Genomic DNA, 24286 nt, shown 5'->3' with positions numbered 1-24286 from the left:
AGCTGCTAGGAAACCACTGCTAAGGACAGGCAACAAGCAGAAGAGACTTGTTTGGGCTAAAGAACACAAGGAATGGACATTAGACCAGTGGAAATCTGTGCTTTGGTCTGATGAATCCAAATTTGAGATCTTTGGTTCCAACCACCGTGTCTTTGTGCGACGCAGAAAAGGTGAACGGATGGACTCTACATGCCTGGTTCCCACCATGAAGCATGGAGGAGGAGGTGTGATGGTGTGGGGGTGCTTTGCTGGTGACACTGTTGGGAATTTATTCAAAATTGAAGGCATACTGAACCAGCATGACTACCACAGCATCTTGCAGCGGCATGCTATTCCATCCAGTTTGCGTTTAGTTGGACCATCATTTATTTTTCAACAGGACAATGACCTCAAACACACCTCCAGGCTGTGTAAGGGCTATTTGACCAACAAGGAGAGTGATGGGGGTTTACGCCAGATGACCTGGCCTCCACAGTCACCAGACCTGAACCCAATCGAGATGGTTTGGGGTGAGCTGGACCGCAGAGTGAAGGCAAAAGGGCCAACAAGTGCTAAGCATCTCTGGGAACTCCTTCAAGATTGTTGGAAGACCATTTCCAGTGACTACCTCTGGAAGCTCATCAAGAGAATGCCAAGAGTGTGCAAAGCAGTCATCAAAGCAAAAGGTGGCTACTTTGAAGAACCTAGAATATAAGACATATTTTCAGTTGTTTCACACTTTTTTGTTAAGTATATAATTCCACATGTGGTAATTCATAGTTTTGATGCCTTCAGTGTGAATGTACAATTTTCAAAGTCATGAAAATACAGAAAAATCTTTAAATGAGAAGGTGTGTCCAAACTTTTGATCTGTACTGTATATGTTTGTGTATGTGTGTGTCTGCGTATTTTATGTTTGCATATCTGTGTACTGTGTGCATGTGTGTATGTGTGTGCATGTCTGCGTACCGTGTAGAAAAAGGTAGTATTTCAGCTCACCTGTTTTACTGCTCGGTCCAAACGCCAGCATAAGTAAGTCCAAAAAAATTGACCAGCAGAAGGGCTTGCAATAAAATCCATAGATTTATTGTTGAATTCTTTGTACAAGAGTAAAAAACAGCAAGCAGTATGCACATAAAATCACATAGGAAAGAAACACAGGTTACTCATCTCTGGCCCTCAGGCCCTTAGTCTCTACCTGAATACACAACATATTGTATGAACTTTTATAGCGAAATACCTAAACCACAAACAGACACCTCCCCACATAGGGTGGAGATCAAATACTACAGGTGAACAAATCAGTAAATACAGTAAATAAATGTCTGCGTACCGTGTGTGTGCGCATATCTGTGTACCGTGTGTGTGCACATGTCTGAGTACCGTGTGTATGCACACGTCTGCGTTAGTGTTGAGCCACCCTCGTAGTGTTCGAGTTCGGTTCGGTTCGACGAACACCCGTGTGTTCGCCGAACTGTTCGTCGAACTGTTCGTCGAACACCTTCGAACACCGTTAAAACCAATGGCAGGCAAACAAAAACACATAGAAACACATAGAAAACACCTTCAAAGGTGTCCAAAAGCTGACAAACTGCTCAGAAGACACAACTAACACATGGAAAAGTGACAAGTACATATAGTCATGAGAAAAGAAAAGAGGTGGAGGAGTAAAAGGAGGGGGAGACACAGATATAGGCATGTCATGCCCTTCTAAAATCCAAAAAGTGAGAAGCCGACACGTTCAGTCCGCTCCTACCCGTGCCACCTCCGTGTCGCCGGGTTTGTGCCAGAGCCGTGGTGAACCCTGACGGCCAGCCCCCCTCTCCCAATACTGGTGTCTGTCCGCTGGTGGGTCGAGCGAGCCCCCCTGTGGTGGAGGCAGCTCTAAACTTTTTAATTTAAATTGTCTCTCTAATTTGAATGAATACACTTTAAATCCATTTACAAGGATCTATTGGAGGGCAAGTCTCATGCCAGCAGCCGCGTAATTCCAGCTCCAGTAGCGTCCACTAAAGCTGCTGCAGTTAAAAAGCTTTTATAAGGATCGAGCTCGGCTGTCCACCGCAAGGCATCCTACCGCCAGTCCCAGCCCCTATGCCTTGGGGTGCCTCCTGATGCTCTTCACTGAGTATCCCGTGGTCCCGAAGCATTTCCTTTGAAAAAATTAAGTGTCCAAACTACAGGTGGTGTAGCTTGCTTAACAGCCGGGATAATCCGCTGACTAGCAGACACTGCTACTAGGCACAAAGTATTTCCTGGGCTAGATGCAGTTAAAAATTTGTAATTAGATACTCTCGTTGGATGCTGAGAAAGCATTCCATAAAGTCTCCTGGCACGCCATATATTATTCTCTTAAAAAGCTTGGGGTAGGGGTCTAGGGGACCCTTTTATAGCCAAAATCACGGCCCTGTATCGCAATACGTCACCTAGGCTGAAGATAAATGGAACTGTAGCACCCTGAGGGCTCGGTTGCTACAGAGGTATTGCACCTCACCCAGAGGTGTGATATCTCACTCTCAGGTAAGGATGGAGTGTGGATCAGGACCCGACACCTGCATGCATTACACCACATTGCCGTGGGGCAGGGCGACCAATATGCCCCTGAGATGGGCACGACAGTGCCTGTCCCTGGCTGGAGTGGGGGGAGGGAACACTGAGGAAGGGGAACCCTGTAGTGGAGGAGCAGGGAGGAAGCAGTTCCTGGGTGCATTGAGAAGGGAGTATAAAAGGTGGGCACCATCTTAGTTCAGTGCAGAGAAGTCTGAGCAGAAGTGACAGGGAGCAGGGGCTCTGCATGAGCTCTGCTCCGGAGGCAGGCCTAGTAACAGAGGCCCAGGCCTGGAAGAGGGAGAAGGAAGGAAGAGGAGCGGAGAAGGCTCCAGGAACGAGGAACAAAGGGATCCCAGGGGTGCGGACGGGCGAGTCGCCACCGCACGCCCGAATCCACCTGCGTGGAGGGGTCAGGCCAAAGGGGGAGTCCGGTCCCCGAAACTAGTGGAGGCGGGAAACGACCCTCAGCTAGAAACCGGAGGCTGTGACATTTTATGTGGCGCAGCCCCTCGCTACACCCGCTAGGAAGGCACCACATAGGGTCAGGGAAACTGGCGCCAAGTTTACCAAGAGGAGGCCCGAGGCAGCTGGACAGAAGGGTTGGTAAGAAAGGCCAGACAAAGGACACACAAAGGGGGTCCTGTGAAGCGCTCCAAAGTTATTTGGGAGTTGTCTGAGCCCCTCACCTGGTGAGCACAGTACGACGTGGGCAGCCGTTACCGGCAGAAGTGGTCTGGATAATAAGAACTGTGAGTAAAGGCCCTGGACTGCATCACTGACTCCATGTCGTTACTGCTGCTGCCCTGCACCATCACCCCCATCCTCCTCATACACTGCCCTGAGGCTATACTCCTCCCGTGGGGAGTTATACTACGCTCTGCTGCACCCACAACACCATCCTCAGCGGTCTGCCCTGCAGCGGCAGTTCATTCTGACCGCAATCCACGGGTGGCGTAGTCGGACATTTAAACATCAAAACCACATAAATAGTTCCGCCACTGGTTTGACCGCCCTGAGCCACGGAACTGGGTCGCCGCCACGGAGACTACAACCACCAGCATCCACCAAAAAGGGTCCGGCTCCGGGTGTCCCAAGGCCCAGGGGGCGCGTCAGAACATTTTCATCACCTTTCATAATCACCAATGGGACAAGGCAGGGATGTCCTCTGTCCCCTCTTATACATCCTAGTGACGGAGCACCTGCTCTCATCAATTCGCCATAACCCCAATATTAGGTGGATTGAGGTGGGAGGCACCGAGTACAAGTGCTCTCTATTTGCTGATGATGTCCTAGTATATATCACTCAATCACATATATCCATCCGTGCTGTTATGGCTGAAATAGATCACTTTGTTACATGGTCAAATTTTAAAATCAATGCAGCGAAGTCTGAGGCCCTCGATGTCTCCCTCCCCAAATCCATATAGGATTCCATCCAGTCCAACTTTCCCTTTGCCTGGCCCTCACAGGGTATCAAATACTTAGGAATTCCTATTCATAGAGACCTCTCCCGTCTATGTTATCTTAATTTCGGGCCCTTTATTGAACAACTCCATACAGACCACGGTTGGCAAGTTAGAACTGTAAGATTCACTACGTGAACCACTGGTGTTTTGTGGAAAAGCACATGTACACTGTGTTCCAAATTATTATGCAAAAAGTGTTTAGGAGTGATAAGGGAAGAATTTGTTTGTCAGTTAAACTCATTGATGGTGATGTGTGTCAGGGCTCTTTATATCACTGTAAGCAATTGCAGACACCTGTGCTAATTAGTTTGGCAGGTGTGTCCAATGAAAGGCAAGACTACTTAAGAAGGCTCTCTCACATTATTAAGCAGCCTACATTTTCTGCCAAAATGGGAAAGAAAAAGGATGTGTCGGCTGCTGAGAAGCAACAAATTGTGGAGTGTTTAGGTCAAGGCATGACTACAATCAACATTGTGCGATGATCAGGATGAAGTGTCTTGGCAATCAAGAAGTATGTAGCTGACTCACAGTACACACGTGTGCGTGCTGATAAGGGCAAAATGAGGACTCTTTCCTACAGGCAATTACGTCAGGTTAAAAGAGCAGCGGCAAAAAAGCCTTGTCATAGCAGCAGACAAGTTTTTGAAGCTGCTGGTGCCTCCAACTTCCCCTGAACAACAAGATGCAGGGTCCTTCAGAGGTTTGCAGCTGTGCGTACGCCATCCTGTCGACCTCCTCTATCCACTGCACACAAGCAGAAACGGCTCCAGTGGGCCAAACATTACATGAAGACTGATTTCAAAACTGTTTTGTTCACGGATGAGTGCCGTGCAACGCTCGATGGTCCAGATGGATGGAGTGGAGGATGGCTGGTTGATGGACACCCCACGCAAACACGGCTACAGCGCCAACAAGGAGGAGGTGGAGTAATGTTTTGGGCTGGAATCATGGGGAGAGAGATTGTCGGCCCCTTTAGGATCCCTGAAGGGGTAAAGATGAACTCCATAATGTATGTGGATTTTCTCAAACAGCACTTCCTGCCATGGTTCAAGAAGAAGAACGGTGTATTCCACAGCAAGATCATTTTTATGCATGATAATGCACCATCTCATGCTGCACATAACACATCTGCAACTCTGGCTGATATGGGCATAAAAGGGGACAAACTTATGGTGTGACCCCCATGCTCCCCTGACCTCTACCCCATTCAGAACCTCTGGAGCATCATCAAAAGGAGTGTCTATGATGGCGGGAGGCAGTTCACATCTAAGCAACAGCTCTGGGAGGGTATTCTGTCCTCATGCAAAACAATTGAAGCAGAAACCATCCAAAACCTGACAAATTCAATGGACGAGAGAGTTCAGAAGCTCCTTTCGAACAAGGGGTCCTATGTGCAAATGTAACATCACCTTGAATAAAGTTTTGAGTTGAAAACTGTTTGATTTCAGTTTCTAATAGCCTGCTAATGCTTATAATTTCAAAAATGACCATTTTTTTGGTCTTTATTAAAATGAAAAGGTTGATCGAAGAGTGTGGGGGATCTAAGAGTGTGGCAACCCAGTAGTCAGGATTACTTCGAATTCTGACAATCTGAGGGTCATGTTGCCGGTAGTGCAGCAAGAAGGCACTTATGTGTCTTGGGCATCTCGGAGCCCCAAAATTATTTTCCGGGCTAGATGCAGCTAAAAATTATTATTAATTTTAAATCTGGTGGAGCTTAGTATAGATGGCCTAATAGAATCAATACTGCACACTGCTACAAAGCCCAAATTATTTTCCAGCCAAGATACAGATAAACATGATTAGTAATTTTAAATCTGGTGGAGCTTAGTATAGATGGCCTAATAGAATCAGTGCTGCACACTGCTACAAAGCCCAAATTATTTTCCAGCCAAGATACAGATAAACATGATTAGTAATTTTAAATCTGGTGGAGCTTAGTATAGATGGCCTAATAGAATCAGTACTGCACACTGCTACAAAGCCCAAATTATTTTCCAGCCAAGATACAGATAAACATGATTAGTAATTTTAAATCTGGTGGAGCTTAGTATAGATGGCCTAATAGAATCAGTGCTGTACACTGCTACAAAGCCCAAATTATTTTCCAGCCAAGATACAGATAAACATGATTAGTAATTTTAAATCTGGTGGAGCTTAGTATAGATGGCCTAATAGAATCAGTACTGCACACTGCTACAAAGCCCAAATTATTTTCCAGCCAAGATACAGATAAACATGATTAGTAATTTGAAAGCTTAAAACGGTTGGTGAGGTGATTTTAACCAATCATCAAGCTTTTACTCTCCCCAGGATGACACAGGGGTAGAAAAGTCGTTTCAGATCCATGATTTGTTCATCTTTATGAACGTGAGTCTGTCTACATTATTAGTGGAGAGCCGCGTGCGCTTATCTGTCAGCACACCACCAGCAGCGCTGAACACACGTTCAGACAGAACGCTGGCTGCGGGGCATGACAAGATCTCCAAGGCGTAAGTGGCTAGCTCCGGCCATTTATCCAGATTGGAAGCCCAAAAAGAGCAAGGGTCCAGTGACACAGTCGTGGCTTCAATGTTTACTTGGAGATACTCCTGTACCATCGTCTCTAGGCATTGACTATGTGTCAGACTTCTTGTCTCCTGTGGCCTTGCAAAGGATGGGCTAAAAAAGTGGTGAAATGATTCCGCAAAATTGATGTTACCAGCAGATACTGTGTTTCTGTTACAGTTTGAGTGCTGAACACTCGACGGTTCCACGGTTGGCAAGTTGGAACTGTGAGATTCACTACGTGCACCACTGGTGTTTTGTGGAAAAGCACATGTAAGATTCTGCAACAGTCTCTGCTGATACTCCTGCATGCTTCCATCCCTTTCTATGGCAGGAATAATTTCTGCAAATTTACTTTTGTACCGGGGATCTAACAGTGTGGCAACCCAGTAGTCAGGATTATTTCTAATTCTCACAATTCGAGGGTCATGTTGCAGGTAGTGCAGCAAGAAGGCACTCATGTGTCTTGCGTATCCAGGAGCACCAAGTCCCACTTCTTCCTGGGCTCCTGCACCTTCCTCACTAGTTTGGCTGCTACCATGCGCCCTGGTAAAACCATCTCCCCCACCCTCACATGCCTGCCGCCTTGGTGCTGCCGACCGTCTGGACCTTGCAGATGTTAGCCCTTCTGCATACAACTCCTCCTCCTCTACTTCCTCCACCTCCTCTTGTGCCACCACCTGACTCCGAATTCTGTTTAACATGTGCTCCAGCATGTAAATCACTGGAATAGTCATGCTGATAATGGCATCGTCAGCACTAAACATCTTCGTCGCCATTTCAAAACTGTGCAGAAGGGTGCATAGGTCCCTGATCTGAGACCACTCCTCCAGCATGATTTGCCCCACCTCTGGATCTCGTTGGCCCAGGCTATACGTCAGAACGTATTGCACCAGGGCTTGTCGGTGCTGCCACAGTCGCTGCAGCATGTGCAGAGTTGAATTCCACCTGGTAGGCACATCGCATTTTAGCCGGTGAAGTGGCAGGCCCAACGACTTCTGTAGAGATGTAAGTCGCTGAGCTGCGGGATGCGAACGGCGGAAGTGAGCACACAGCGACCGTGCCCTCTGCAGAAGGCCATCTAGTCCGGGATAGTGGGCTAAAAATTGCTGGACAACCAGGTTCAACACGTGAGCCATACAAGGCACGTGTGTGACATTGCCCCGGCGAAGGGCCGCACCCAGGTTTGCAGCATTGTCGCACACGGCCTTCCCTGGTTTCAGGTCCAGTGGAGACAACCATTCATGAAACTGGTTCTCCAGAGCTGACCACAACTCCTCAGCTGTGTGACTCACATTTCCCAGACATTTCAATGTAAAAACCGCCTGATGACGTTGAGCCCTACTGCCAGCATAGTAAGGAGGTGTGCAGGATTCCTTCTGCACAGTTAGAAAGCTTTTGGCATGACCAGACAGGCTTTGGGTGCAGGTGGAGGACCGAGAGGAGGTTGAGGAGGCAGAAGCAGTGGAGGAACTTTGAGATAAAGAGGATTGACGCACAACTCGTGGGGACGGTAAGACTTGGACAGCAGCCCCTTGTCCTGCTGTCACCATAGTTACCCAGTGCCCAGTCAGCGACATGTAACGCCCCTGTCCATGCCTACTCGTCCTAGTGTCTGTGGTGAAATGCACCCTGTCACACACAGGGTTTCTTAAAGAAGCGGTGATGTTGTGTGCGACATGCTGGTGGAGCGCAGGCACACCTTTCTTTGAGAAGTAGTGCCGACTGGGCATCTGGTACTGGGGCACTGCGACGGACATAAGGTCTCGAAAATCCTCTGTGTCCACCAGGCGGAAAGGCAGCATTTCTGTAGCCAAGAGCTTGCAGATGGTGAAATTCAACCTCTTGGCTTTCTCATGGCTAGGAGGAAATGGTCTTTTACTTGTCCACATCTGAGGGACCGAGGGCTGGCTATTGTGCTTAGACGGGGTTGATAAGGGTGTCCCCGGCAAACTGCCGGTCTGTGAGGAAGATGCAGGCGGACATGTTAGGTTGCCTTGATCCAAAGGTGGTGCTATCGATGTCGGACAGCGCTCAACACCAGCTGGTGTTACCACCTCCAAAGAAAATGATGACCTGCCAATCACGCTGGCTGTTGCGGGTAAAGAGGTGGCAGGTCTGCGTCCCAAAACAGGTGTGACTGCTGTCCCCCCAGTCACAGAGGATGAAGAGGCCGCGGATGCACAAGATATGGCAGACGGTGGTTGGCCCGGCCGGCTAGGCCGCATTGTAGCACAGTGAGCTTCCCACTGCAACTTATGCTTCATTTCCATGTGCCGGTTCATGCATGAAGTACTCAAACTATGTATTTTTTGGCCTCTACTTAGCTTTTGCTGACAAATGTTACAGATAACACGAGTTGGGTCATCTTTATCGATCTGAAAAAATGCCCAGGCTATGCAAGGCTTAGCACCCATGCGACCTGAAGAGCCACCACGACTTGTGGTGAGAGGCAGAGTTGTGTTTGAGGATGCAGTTGTTGACGTGCTTCCAGTACTACGTCTCTGTCCAGGAAGGCGCAACCTGACCTCGTCGTCACTAGCATTCTCCTCCACCTCCTCTGCTGACCTCATCTCTTGGCTGACTGTGGGTTGACAGTAAGTGGGATCTCCAACCTCATCATCATCACCCTGTGCGTTATCACACCCGTCGTCCTCAGAGCCAACCTGTTCCTGCCCTGACAAAAAACTAAAGTTGTCGCTCCAATCAGGTATTTGAGTCTCATCATTGTCTTCCTCAATGTCTCCACCAACAGGAGTTACAGTTTGGGAATGAGGGTCTACATTATGGTCAGAACCTTCAGCGTCTGGTCCTGGATCCGACTCATAAAGATTCTGGGCATCAGTGCAGATCATTTCCTCGTCTGGATTCACAGAAGCGCTGGAGTCGACCTCTGATTCCCAGGCTATAGTATGAGTAAACAGCTCTGCAGACTCAACCATCTCTTCTACCTCATACTCAGACGGGCAGCTGGAGATTTGGGAGCTGTGAGGAAGCAAGTGCGATTGGGGTGACACCTTTGAGGACTGGAGTATTTGTGATGTTGAAGTTGATGTGGAGGAGAGCCCACTTAAAGGAGCACTTGATATCCGTTGAAGCACCTGCTGTTTTTGTGCCTCATCTGGAATTTGTAGCGATTGGCGTGGCCGTAAGAAAGGGATCTTATCACATTGTCCGCTAAAAGAAGTAGACATTTTAGTTTGGCTGGAAGATGGTCTTTCTTCTGCAGATGTTACTGTTGCTTTAACACCTACCCCACGGACACAACCTTTTTTCCCCTTCCCAACACGCCTATTCCCCTTTCCACCAGCAGCAGGCCTTTTTCCACTCATTTTGGTGGTTAACTAATTCACAACTCTGGAGTTGTTTGCACAAAAAAACAATGGATGGGAACCGAGCAGAGCTGAGTGGCCAAACTGTGGTATTAGGCCAAAACTATTGGCTGGGTTAGATGCAGAAAAAAGTTATATTCAATTTGCAACCTGATGGAGGTCAGTATAGATGGACTAATAGAATGGTGCTATGCCCAAAAGATTTTACTTCACTAGGTGCAGTAAAAAAATTGGTATTCTATACACAGGTGGTGTATCTTGCAACACAGATAGGCTACTGCACTGACTAACACACTCTGCAATAGGCCAAAAAGGATTAGCTTTGCTAGATTTAGCCAAATGCTGTGAAAAAAACTTGCACAGCACTGGCACAGACCTGCCTGGCAAAAACTGATAGGAACTGATGTAACTTAGTCCTGAAAAGGACTGCAATTACAATTAGTCTTTACTCCCAACCTATCTATTTAAGAGCACAGACCTGCCTGATAAAAGTCGTAGGAAATGCTGTAACCTAGTCCTTAAAAGGACTGCAATCACAACTATTCCCTACTCCCAAGCTATCTGTAGATTTGTGCGAAAATTGGCTTGAAATTAACAAGGTATAGCGCACACAGCAACAGCGGTGCCGTCTAATACGCAGCTGCAGCAGTGAGAAAATGATGGCGACGGGGAAAATGGCTGGGTCTTATAGGGCAAGGACATGTGACATACACTGCCAATGACACATGCCCTTGCTTGTGTGAAAAAAAGCACTTCGCTCCGTGTGTGCGCTGCTGATAGGCTGACAGATTGCACCTCCCCACTGCAAATGCGGGAAAGAGAAAAAAAAATGGAGATCTTCATTATTCCTGCAGAGATCCATCCCCTGCCCCTCCCCCCGCCCCGCTGTACACTCAAACTGCGTATTAACATTAATTTTCATCATTACTGAGAAAAAATCCAGTTATGATTTTGGTACACGAACAGTTATCGAACATAACCTCGACCAGCCGAATTTTTTTCAAATCGTTCGTGTTCGCCGAACGGCTCGAACACCGCCCAAAACAGCTCGAATTTGAGATTGGCGAACAGTTCGAGTCAAACAACGCTCATCTCTAGTCTGCGTACCGTGTGTGTGCACATGTCTGCGTACCGTGTGTGTGCGCATGTCTGCGTACCGTGTGTGTGCGCATATCTGCGTACCGTGTGTGTGCGCATATCTGCGTACCGTGTGTGTGCACATGTCTGCATACTGTGTGTGTTCACATGTCTGCGTACTGTGTGTGCGCGAATGTCTGCGTACCGTGCGTGTGCGCATGTCTGCGTACCGTGTGTGTGCGCATATCAGCGTACCGTGTATGTGCGCATGTCTGCATACCGTGTGTGCGCATGTCTGCGTACCGTGTGTGTGCGCATGTCTGCGTACCGTGTGTGTGCGCTTGTCTGCGTACCGTGTGTGTGCGCATGTCTGCGTACCGTGTGTGTGCGCATATCTGCGTACCGTGTGTGTGCGCATGTCTGCGTACCGTGTGTGTGCGCATGTCTGCGTACCGTGTGTGTGCACATGTCTGCGTACCGTGTGTGTGCACATGTCTGCGTACCGTGTGTGTGCACATGTCTGCGTACCGTGTGTGTGCACATGTCTGCGTACCGTGTGTGTGTGCGTGTCTGCATTTGTGAAAGATGAGGGAACAGGCTGGGCCGTGCGTTGTATACCTATATTTCTCTGCGGTATCTGTGCATCATGAATGGTAGTATTAAAGGGGCCACCGAGACTGTTTTGCCTGGGGCGCACGAAAACCTGGAGCCGGCCCTGAATATCTTCATGATAGAAATCCCGGTTTTATTACATATTTTTTATTGTACATCTTATTGGCTATACAGATATGCAAAACAACCCAACACTTTGAAATATCGAAAGCCCCCAGCAACATAAGGCAATGAATTGTATCCCCTTTTCATCGCTGTAGCAACATGACAATCCAATATATCGTACTAATGTTTCATTGCTGAATTCAGCGATTAGTCTGTAACATGGCGGTTCGCTTCACCCTGGGGATGCCACGCTGCTACTCTACGCATGCGCTCCACAGATCCTAGCATACATGGCTAGTGGTGAACTTCACCATGGGGACAGCATGCGACAACTATGCGCATGCGCTCCACGGATCCTAGCATACAGGGTTAGTGGTGAACTTCACCATGGGGACAGCATGTGACAACTCCGCGCATGCGCTCCATGGATCCTAGCATACATGGCTAGTGGTGAACTTCACCATGGGGACAGCATGTGACAACTACCTGCATGCGCTTCACAGATCCTAGCAAACAGCGTCAGTGGTGAACTTCACCATGGGGACAGCAAGCGACAACTGCGCGCATGTGCTTCGCAGATCCTAGCAAACAGGGCTAGTGGTGAACTTCACCATGGAGACTGCATGCGACAACTCCGCGCATGCGCTCCATGGATCCTAGTAAACAGCATCAGTGGTGAACTTCACCATGGGGACAGCAAGTAACAACTGCGCGAATGCGCTCCATGGATCCTAGCATACAGGACTAGTGGTGAACTTCACCATGGGGACAGCATGTGACAACTCCGCGCATGCGCTCCACGAATCCCAGCAAACAGCATCAGTAGTGAACTTCACATGGGGACAGCATGTGACAACTCCGCACATGCGCTCCACGGATCCTAGCAAACAGCATCAGTGGTGAACTTTACCATGGAGACAGCATGCGACAACTCCACGCATCCGCTCCACGGATCCTAGCAAACAGCGTCAGTGGTGAACTTCACATGGGGACAGCATGTGACAACTCCGCGCATGCGCTCCACGGATCCTAGCATGTAGGGCTAGTGGTGAACTTCACCATGGGGACAGCATGTGACAGCTCCCTGCATGCGCTCCACGGATCCTAGCAAACAGCGTCAGTGGTGAACTTCACATGGGGACAGCATGTGACAACTCCGCGCATGCGCTCCACGGATCCAAGCATGTAGGGCTAGTGGTGAACTTCACCATGGGGAAGCAGGTGACCACTCCCTGCATGCGCTCCATGGATCCTAGCAAAAAGCGTCAGTGGTGAACTTCACCATGGGGACAGCATGTGACAACTCCACGCATGCACTCCATGGATCCTAGCAAACAGCGTCAATGGTGAACTTCACCATGTGGACAGCATGTGACAACTCCGCGCATGCGCTCCACGGATCCTAGCATATAGGGCTAGTGGTGCACTACACCATGGAGACAGCATGCGACAACTCCGTTCATGAGCTCCACGGATCCTAGCAAACAGCGTCAGTGGTGAACTTCACATGGGGACAGCATGTGACAACTCCACGCATTCGTTCCACGGATTCTAGCATACAGGGCTAGTGGGGAGCTTCACCATGGGGACAGCATGTGACAACTCCGCGCATGCGCTCCACTGATCCTAGCATACAGGGCTAGTGGTGAACTTCACATGGGGACAGCATGTGACAACTCCGCGCATTCGTTCCACGGATCCTAGCATACAGGGCTAGTGGGGAACTTCACCATGGGGACAGCATGTGACAACTCCGCGCATGCGCTCCACGGATCCTAGCAAACAGCATCAGTGGTGAACTTCACCATGGGGACAGCAAGCGACATGCGCGCATGCGCTCCATGGATCCTAGCATACAGGGCAAGTGGTGAACTTCACCATGGGGACAGTATTTGACAACTCCACGCATGCGCTCCACGAATCTCAGCAAACAGCAACAGAGGTGAACTTCACATGAGGACAGCATGTGACAACTCCGCGCATGCGCTCCACAGATCCTAGCATGTAGGGCTAGTGGTGAACTTCATCATGGGGACAGCATGTGACAACTCCACGCATGCGCTCCACGGATCCTAGCAAACAGCATCAGTGGTGAACTTCACCATGGGGACAGCATGCGACAACTGCACGCATGCGCTCCATGGATCCTAGCATACAAGGCTAGTGGTGAACTTCACCATGGGGACAGCATGTGACAACTCCGCGCATGTGCTCCATGAATCCCAGCAAACAGCATCAGTGGTGAACTTCACATGGGGACAGCATGTGACAACTCCGCGCATGCACTCCATGGATCCTAGCAAACAGCGTCAATGGTGAACTTTACCATGAAGACAGCATGCGACAACTCCACGCATGCGCTCAACGGATACTAGCAAACAGTGTCAGTGGTGAACTTCACATGGGGACAGCATGTGACAACTCCATGCATGCACTCCACGGATCCTATCAGGTAGGGCTAGTGGTGAACTTCACCATGGGGAAGCATGTGACAACTCCCTGCATGCGCTCCACGGATCCTAGCAAACTGCGTCAATGGTGAACTTCACCATGGAGACAGCATGTGACAACTCCGTTCATGAGCTCCATGGATCCTAGCAAACAGCGTCAGTGGTGAACTTCACATGGGGACAGCATGTGACAACTCCGCGCATTCGTTCCACGGATCCTAGCATACAGGGCTAGTGGTGAACTTCACCATGGGGACAGCATGTGACAACTTCGCGCATGCGCTCCACGGATCCTTGCAAACAGCGTCAGTGGTGCACTTTTCCATGTGGACAGCATGTGACAACTCCGCGCATGCGCTCCACGGATCCTAGCATACAGGGCTAGTGGTGAACTTTTCCATGTGGACAGCATGTGACAACTCCGCGCATGCGCTCCACGGATCCTAGCATACAGGGCTAGTGGTGAACTTCACCATGGGGACAGCATGTGACAACTTCGCGTATGCGCTCCACGTTTCTACCCTTGTTTTATGTATACTATGTAGCGATTCGCTGCTTTTATCCTCATCACTACAGGTCAGTTTGTGACATCAGGGCAATATCTCCATTGGAACAAGGTTTAATAATATTGCATTAGTTACATCTGTTAATCCTGATTTCGCACTAGCTTGAATATTGCACATACATATTGAACCGTTTTTATGCAATAATATTATTGACTTAGAATGAGGACAGCCGCTGTACTCTGTTCCTTTTGTGCTCTTTCTTCCTGCATTCATCAGTATCAGATGCTCTTTGTGTACATGTGTCTATCACTTGACGGACTGCTACTCAATACAAATAAAACTATGATATTGATACTGCCAGGTACGACTGGGACACATCTGAGATGGATGGCGACAAACCGGATTACTCAAGATGCAGCAACGACACCGGAAGTCAACAGGAGAATAGCTAGGGGCAAATCAAAAATGAAGTCACTGGACAAGGTCTTCAAATCGAGGAAAGTTTCACTGGTGATGAAGACACGGCTCGTGCATAGTCTGGTCTTTTCTGTGGTATCATATGGATGTAAAACCTGGATGATAAAAAATCAAGACAGAAGAAGAATCAACACCTTCAAAATGTGGTGCTGGAGAAGGATGTTATCAACACCATGGATGGCAAGAAGAAACAACCAAGCCAGACATGACACTGGGAGCGAAGACCACCGAGCTACCATCTGCCTACTTTGGGCACATCATACAAGGCAGCAATCTCTGGAGAAGAGCATTGTGGTCAGAAGAATAGAAGGAACAAGACGAGGAGGAAGACCAGCAACTCGATTGCTTGATACAATCAAGATGACACCTATATAAGCTTGAACAAGATCGATCTTCCTATAAAGCGTTCATCCATCAATGTAGCTCCTGCTGTAGAGGTTGGAGGCCCCCAAAGGTGTGGGGACACTGGGCAATTGCCCATTATTTCTCCTTAATGCTGGCCCTGGTTACAAGTATTTGGGGACTATGTCTTTTAAAGTGGAAAATCTCTATAAAATTCTTATTGCTTTGGTGTCCAAGATGCCCATATGAAAGCCTCCTTGTAGCAGTTTTCTGCAGGTTGACAGATGGGTCAAATATAAGTTTTCAGCAGGAGTTATAGTTGTGTGACTTGCTTTTTTGTTTGTTCCTTAGGTCAACATCGAGCAGAACTAGCGAGCCTTCATCGCCGGCCCTAACGAGCAGGTCAGGATTGTTTCTTTACAGGTCTTTGTTTTTGTTGTGAAAAGGGACGAATGTACAGTATATTATATAATAGATCTATCTGTTGTCCAGTCCTATGTCAGAAATACCAGTGTCTCAACCTGTGGCATCGAAATGTCACCTTACAACATACATAGAATCTGACGAACAAGGCAGGAGTTGAGGTCTGCAGATGGGTGTAGAACAACAAGTCACAGCAGAAAAATACTGTATAAAGGGTCGAATCAATAGACAGAGTCCAGGAGTGGAGCGAAGCGATAAACGGCAAAGACAAAACCCATCTGACGACCCACAAGCTCCATGTGGCTGAGCCGGCACTTATCTAGGAGACCTCTGAGCACCTCAGCAGAGACATCAGATCCTCCAGAGCTCAGAGCGGTCAGCGAGAACTTCATTGTTACTAGCGTCAAGTTATGAAGGAAATTAGATTTCTTTCTATAATTTGGGCACTAGAACTAATGTTTGGTCTTGATTAGTGTTGAGCCACCCTCGTAGTGTTCGAGTTCGGTTCGGTTCGTCGAACACCCGTGTGTTCGCCGAACTGTTCGTCGAACTGTTCGTCGAACACCTTCGAACACCGTTAAAACCAATGGCAGGCAAACAAAAACACATAGAAACACATAGAAAACACCTTCAAAGGTGTCCAAAAGCTGACAAACTGCTCAGAAGACACAACTAACACATGGAAAAGTGACAAGTACATATAGTCATGCGAAAAGAAAAGAGGTGGAGGAGTAAAAGGAGGGGGAGACACAGATATAGGCATGTCATGCCCTTCTAAAATCCAAAAAGTGAGAAGCCGAGACGGCCAGTCCGCTCCTGCCCGTGCCACCTCCGTGTCGCCGGGTTTGTGCCAGAGCCGCGGTGAACCCTGACGGCCAGCCCCCCTCTCCCAATACTGGTGCCTGTCCGCTGGTGGGTCGAGAGAGCCCCCCTGTGGTGGAGGCAGCTCTAAGCTTTTTAATTTAAATTGTCTCTCTAATTTGAATGAATACACTTTAAATCCATTTACAAGGATCTATTGGAGGGCAAGTCTCATGCCAGCAGCCGCGTAATTCCAGCTCCAGTAGCGTCCACTAAAGCTGCTGCAGTTAAAAAGCTTTTATAAGGATCGAGCTCGGCTGTCCACCGCAAGGCATCCTAGTGCCAGTCCCAGCCCCTATGCCTTGGGGTGCCTCCTGATGCTCTTCACTAAGTATCCCGTGGTCCCGAAGCATTTCCTTTGAAAAAATTAAGTGTCCAAACTACAGGTGGTGTAGCTTGCTTAACAGCCGGGATAATCCGCTGACTAGCAGACACTGCTACTAGGCACAAAGTATTTCCTGGGCTAGATGCAGTTAAAAATTTGTAAGTAGATACTCTCGTTGGATGCTGAGAAAGCATTCCATAGAGTCTCCTGGCACGCCATATATGATTCTCTTAAAAAGCTTGGGGTAGGGGTCTAGGGGACCCTTTTATAGCCAAAATCACGGCCCTGTATCACAATACGTCACCTAGGCTGAAGATAAATGGAACTGTAGCACCGAGGGCTCGGTTGCTACAGACGTATTGCACCTCACCCGGATGAAGGATGGAGTGTGGATCAGGACCCGACACCTGCATGCATTACACCACATTGCCGTGGGGCAGGGCGACCAATATGCCCCTGAGATGGGCACGACAGTCCCTGTCCCTGGCTGGAGTGGGGGGAGGGAACACTGAGGAAGGGGAACCCTGTAGTGCAGGAGAAGGGAGGAAGCAGTTCCTGGGTGCATTGAGAAGGGAGTATAAAAGGTGGGCACCATCTTAGTTCAGTGCAGAGAAGTCTGAGCAGAAGTGGCAGGGAGCAGGGGCTCTGCATGAGCTCTGCTCCGGAGGCGGGCCTAGTAACAGAGGCCCAGGCCTGCAAGAGGGAGAAGGAAGGAAGAGGAGCGGAGAAGGCTCCAGGAACGAGGAATGAAGGGATCCCAGGGGTGCGGACGGGCGAGTCGCCACCGCACGCCCGAATCCACCTGCGTGGAGGGGTCAGGCCAAAGGGGGAGACCGGTCCCCGAACTAGTGGAGGCAGGAAACGACCCTCAGCTAGAAACCGGAGGCTCTGACATTTTATGTGGCGCAGCCCCTTGCTCCACCCGCTAGGAAGGCACCACATAGGGTCAGGGAAACTGGCGCCAAGTTTACCAAGAGGAGGCCCGAGGCAGCTGGACAGAAGTGTTGGTAAGAAAGGCCAGACAAAGGACACACAAAGGGGGTCCTGTGAAGCGCTCCAAAGTTATCTGGGAGTTGTCTGAGCCCCTCACCTGGTGAGCACAGTACGACGTGGGCAGCCGTTACCTGCAGACGTGGTCTGGATAATAAGAACTGTGAGTAAAGGCCCTGAACTGCATCACTGACTCCGTGTCGTTACTGCTGCTGCCCTGCACCATCACCCCCATCCTCCGCATACACTGCCCTGAGGCTATACTCCTCCCGTGGGGAGTTATGCTACGCTCTGCTGCACCCACAACACCAGCCTCAGCGGTCTGCCCTGTAGCGGCGGTTCACTCTGACCGCAATCCACGGGTGGCGTAGTCGGACATTTAAACATCAAAACCACATAAATAGTTCCGCCACTGGTTTGACCGCCCTGAGCCACAGAACCGGATCGCCGCCACGAAGACTACAACCACCAGCATCCACCAAAAAGTGTCCGGCTCCGGGTGTCCCAAGGCCCAGGGGGTGCGTCAGAACATTTTCATCACCTTTCACAATCACCAATGGGACAAGGCAGGGATGTCCTCTGTCCCCTCTCTTATACATCCTAGTGACGGAGCACCTGCTCTCATCAATTCGCCATAACCCCAATATTAGGTGGATTGAGGTGGGAGGCACCGAGTACAAGTGCTCTCTATTTGCTGATGATGTCCTAGTATATATCACTCAATCACATATATCCATCCATGCTGTTATGGCTGAAATAGATCACTTTGTTACATGGTCAAATTTTAAAATCAATGCAGCGAAGTCTGAGGCCCTCGATGTTTCCCTCCCCAAATCCATATAGGATTCCATCCAGTCCAACTTTCCCTTTGCCTGGCCCTCACAGGGTATCAAATACTTAGGAATTCCTATTCATAGAGACCTCTCCCATCTATGTTATCTTAATTTTGGGCCCTTTATTGAACAATTCCATACAGACCACGGTTGGCATGTTAGAACTGTAAGATTCACTACGTGAACCACTGGTGTTTTGTGGAAAAGCACATGTACACCGCGTTCCAAATTATTATGCAAAAAGTGTTTAGGAGTGATAAGGGAAGAATTTGTTTGTTTGTCAGTTAAACTCATTGATGGTGATGTGTGTCAGGGCTCTTTATATCACTGTAAGCAATTGCAGACACCTGTGCTAATTAGTTTGGCAGGTGTGTCCAATGAAAGGCAAGACTACTTAAGAAGGCTGTCTCACATTATTAAGCAGCCTACATTTTCTGCCAAAATGGGAAAGAAAAAGGATGTGTCGGCTGCTGAGAAGCAACAAATTGTGGAGTGTTTAGGTCAAGGCATGACTACAATCAACATTGTGCGATGATCAGGATGAAGTGTCTTGGCAATCAAGAAGTATGTAGCTGATTCACAGTACACACGTGTGCGTGCTGATAAGGGCAAATTGAGGACTCTTTCCTACAGGCAATTACGTCAGGTTGAAACAGCAGCGGCAAAAAAGCCTTGTCATAGCAGCAGACAAGTTTTTGAAGCTGCTTGTGCCTCCAACGTCCCCCGAACAACAAGATGCAGGGTCCTTCAGAGGTTTGCAGCTGTGCATATGCCATCCTGTCGACCTCCTCTATCCACTTCACACAAGCAGAAACGGCTCCAGTGGGCCAAACATTACATGAAGACTGATTTCAAAACTGTTTTGTTCACGGATGAGTGCCGTGCAGCGCTCGATGGTCCAGATGAATGGAGTGGAGGATGGCTGGTTGATGGACACCCCACGCAAACACGGCTACAGCGCCAACAAGGAGGAGGTGGAGTAATGTTTTGGGCTGGAATCATGGGGAGAGAGATTGTCGGCCCCTTTAGGATCCCTGAAGGCGCTAAAGATGAACTCCATAATGTATGTGGATTTTCTCAAACAGCACTTCCTGCCATGGTTCAAGAAGAAGAACCGTGTATTTCACAGCAAGATCATTTTTCTGCATGATAATGCACCATCTCATGCTGCACATAAAACATCTGCATCTCTGGCTGATATGGGCATAAAAGGGGACAAACTTATGGTGTGACCCCCATGCTCCCCTGACCTCTACCCCATTCAGAACCTTTGGAGCATCATTAAAAGGAGTGTCTATGATGGCGGGAGGCAGTTCACATCTAAGCAACAGCTCTGGGAGGGTATTCTGTCCTCATGCAAAACAATTGAAGCAGAAACCATCCAAAACCTGACAAATTCAATGGACGAGAGAGTTCAGAAGCTCCTTTCGAACAAGGGGTCCTATGTGAAAATGTAACATCACCTAGAATAAAGTTTTGAGTTGAAAACTGTTTGATTTCAGTTTCTAACAACCTGCTAATGCTTATAATTTCAAAAATGACCATTTTTTTGGTCTTTATTAAAATGAAAAGGTTGATCGAAAAGTTTGGGGGATCTAAGAGTGTGGCAACCCAGTAGTCATGATTACTTCGAATTCTGACAATATGAGGGTCATGCTGCAGGTAGTGCAGCAAGAAGGCACTTATGTGTCTTGCGCATCTCGGAGCCCCAAAATTATTTTCCGGGCTAGATGCAGCTAAAAATTATTTTTAATTTTAAATCTGGTGAAGCTTATTATAGATGGCCTAATAGGATCAGTGCTGCACACTGCTACAAAGCCCAAATTATTTTCCAGTCAAGAAACAGATAAACATGATTAGTAATTTGAAAGCTTAAAACGGTTGGTAGGGTGATTTTAACCAATCATCAAGCTTTTACTCTCCCCAGGATGACACAGGGGTAGAAAAGTCGTTTCGGATCCATGATTTGTTCATCTTTATGAACGTGAGTCTGTCTACATTATCAGTGGAGAGCCGCGTGCGCTTATCTGTCAGCACACCACCAGCAGCGCTGAACACACGTTCAGACAGAACGCTGGCTGCGGGGCATGACAAGATCTCCAAGGCGTAAGTGGCTAGCTCCGGCCATTTATCCAGATTGGAAGCCCAAAAAGAGCAAGGGTCCAGTGACACAGTCGTGGCTTCAATGTTTACTTGGAGATACTTCTGTACCATCGTCTCTAGGCGTTGACTATGTGTCAGACTTCTTGTCTCCTGTGGCCTTGCAAAGGATGGGCTAAAAAAGTGGTGAAATGATTCCGCAAAATTGATGTTACCAGCAGATACTGTGGTTCTGTTACGGTTTGAGTGCTGAACACTTGACGGTCCCACGGTTGGCAAGTTGGAACTGTGAGATTCACTACGTGCACCACTGGTATTTTGTGGAAAAGCACATGTAAGATTCTGCAACAGTCTCTGCTGATACTCCTGCATGCGTGCATCCCTTTCTATGGCAGGAATAATTTCTGCAAATTTACTTTTGTACCGGGGATCTAACAGTGTGGCAACCCAGTAGTCAGGATTATTTCTAATTCTCACAATTCGAGGGTCATGTTGCAGGTAGTGCAGCAAGAAGGCACTCATGTGTGTTGCGCATCCAGGAGCACCAAGTCCGTGTTGTGTTGGTGGCGAGGTAACAATCATGCTTCCTTCCTCTGTCCTCTCCCCCCAACCTCGCACAACAGAAATGTGATCAAGGTCTCCCTCATCTGATGAGTCTTCCATCAGTTCGTCCTCCACTTCTTCCTGGGCTCCTGCACCTTCCTCACTAGTTTGGCTGCTACCATGCGCCCTGGTAAAACCATCTCCCCCACCCTCACATGCCTGCCGCCTTGGTGCTGCCGACCGTCTGGACCTTGCAGATGTTAGCCTTTCCGCATACAACTCCTCCTCCTCTACTTCCTCCACCTCCTCTTGTGCCACCACCTGACTCCGAATTCTGTTTAACATGTGCTCCAGCATGTAAATTACCGGAATAGTCATGCTGATAATGGCATCGTCAGCACTAAACATCTTCGTCGCCATTTCAAAACTGTGCAGAAGGGTGCATAGGTCCCTGATCTGAGACCACTCCTCCAGCGTGATTTGCCCCACCTCTGAATCTCGTTGGCCCAGGCTATACGTCAGAACGTATTGCACCAGGGCTTGTCGGTGCTGCCACAGTCGCTGCAACATGTGCAGAGTTGAATTCCACCGGGTAGGCACATCGCATTTTAGCCGGTGAAGTGGCAGGCCCAACGACTTCTGTAGAGATGTAAGTCGCTGAGCTGCGGGATGCGAACGGCGGAAGTGAGCACACAGCGACCGTGCCCTCTGCAGAAGGCCATCTAGTCTGGGATAGTGGGCTAAAAATTGCTGGACAACCAGGTTCAACACGTGAGCCATACAAGGCACGTGTGTGACATTGCCCCGGCGAAGGGCCGCACCCAGGTTTGCAGCATTGTCGCACACGGCCTTCCCTGGTTTCAGGTCCAGTGGAGACAACCATTCATGAAATTGGTTCTCCAGAGCTGACCACAACTCCTCAGCTGTGTGACTCACATTTCCCAGACATTTCAATGTAAAAACCGCCTGATGACGTTGAGCCCTACTGCCAGCATAGTAAGGAGGTGTGCAGGATCCCTTCTGCGCAGTTAGAAAGCTTGTGGCATGACCAGACAGGCTTTGGGTGCAGGTGGAAGACCGAGAGGAGGTTGAGGAGGCAGAAGCAGTGGAGGAACTTTGACATAAAGAGGATTGACGCACAACTCGTGGGGACGGCAAGACTTGGACAGCAGCCCCTTGTCCTGCTGTCACCATAGTTACCCAGTGCCCAGTCAGCGACATGTAACGCCCCTGTCCATGCCTACTCGTCCAAGTGTCTGTGGTGAAATGCACCCTGTCACACACAGAGTTTCTCAAAGAAGCGGTGATGTTGTGTGCGACATGCTGGTGGAGCGCAGGCACACCTTTCTTTGAGAAGTAGTGCCGACTGGGCATCTGGTACTGGGGCACTGCGACGGACATAAGGTCTCGAAAATCCTCTGTGTCCACCAGGCGGAAAGGCAGCATTTCTGTAGCCAAGAGCTTGCAGATGGTGAAATTCAACCTCTTAGCTTTCTCATGGCTAGGAGGAAATGGTCTTTTACTTGTCCACATCTGAGGGACCGAGGGCTGGCTATTGTGCTTAGACGGGGTTGATAAGGGTGTCCCCGGCAAACTGCCGGTCTGTGAGGAAGATGCAGGCGGACATGTTAGGTTGCCTTGATCCAAAGGTGGTGCTATCGATGTCGGACAGCGCTCAACACCAGCTGGTGTTACCACCTCCAAAGAAAATGATGACCTGCCAATCACGCTGGCTGTTGCGGGTAAAGAGGTGGCAGGTCTGCGCCCCAAAACAGGTGTGACTGCTGTCCCCCCAGTCACAGAGGATGAAGAGGCCGCGGATGCACAAGATATGGCAGACGGTGATTGGCCCCGCCGGCTAGGCCGCATTGTAGCACACTGAGCTTCCCACTGCAACTTATGCTTCATGTCCATGTGCCGGTTCATGCATGAAGTACTCAAACTATGTATTTTTTGGCCTCTACTTAGCTTTTGCTGACAAATGTTACAGATAACACGAGTTGGGTCATCTTTATCGATCTGAAAAAATGCCCAGGCTATGCAAGGCTTAGCACCCATGCGACCTGAAGAGCCACCACGACTTGTGGTGAGAGGCAGAGTTGTGTTTGAGGATGCAGTTGTTGACGTGCTTCCAGTACTACGTCTCTGTCCAGGAAGGCGCAACCTGACCTCGTCGTCACTAGCATCTTCCTCCACCTCCTCTGCTGACCTCATCTCTTGGCTGACTGTGGGTTGACAGTAAGTGGGATCTCCGACCTCATCATCATCACCCTGTGCGTTATCACACCCGTCGTCCTCAGAGCCAACCTGTTCCTGCCCTGACAAAAAACTAAAGTTGTCGCTCCAATCAGGTATTTGAGTCTTATCATCGTCTTCCTCATTGTCTCCACCAACAGGAGTTACAGTTTGGGAATGAGGGTCTACATTATGGTCAGAACCTTCTGCGTCTGGTCCTGGATCCGACTCATAAAGATTCTGGGCATCAGTGCAGATCATTTCCTCGTCTGGATTCACAGAAGCGCTGGAGTCGACCTCTGATTCCCAGGCTATAGTATGAGTAAACAGCTCTGCAGACTCAACCATCTGTTCTACCTCATACTCAGACGGGCAGCTGGAGATTTGGGAGCTGTGAGGAAGCAAGTGCGATTTGGGTGACACCTTTGAGGACTGGAGTATTTGTGATGTTGAAGTTGATGTGGAGGAGAGCCCACTTAAAGGAGCACTTGATATCCGTTGAAGCACCTGCTGTTTTTGTGCCTCATCTGGAA

General features: G+C 48.9%; 1 protein-coding gene across 1 annotated transcript in view; it reads left to right on the top strand.

Moving 5' to 3' along the window:
- Positions 1-24286, top strand: part of LOC141154154 (uncharacterized) — a 155648-nt gene that overhangs the window by 89778 nt on the left and 41584 nt on the right. Inside the window, exon 7 of the mRNA XM_073639700.1 lies at positions 15795-15845. Within this exon, the coding sequence (XP_073495801.1) occupies positions 15795-15845 (51 nt within the window). The remainder of the gene's footprint in view (positions 1-15794; positions 15846-24286) is intronic.

The sequence above is a fragment of the Phyllobates terribilis genome, unplaced genomic scaffold (assembly GCF_046119375.1).
Source record: "Phyllobates terribilis strain yellow unplaced genomic scaffold, ASM4611937v1 Scaffold_1__5_contigs__length_1240528914, whole genome shotgun sequence".
Taxonomy (NCBI): Eukaryota; Metazoa; Chordata; class Amphibia; order Anura; family Dendrobatidae; genus Phyllobates; species Phyllobates terribilis.
Note: the sequence above shows the minus strand (reverse complement) of the source record. Positions and strands in the feature narration are given on the sequence as shown.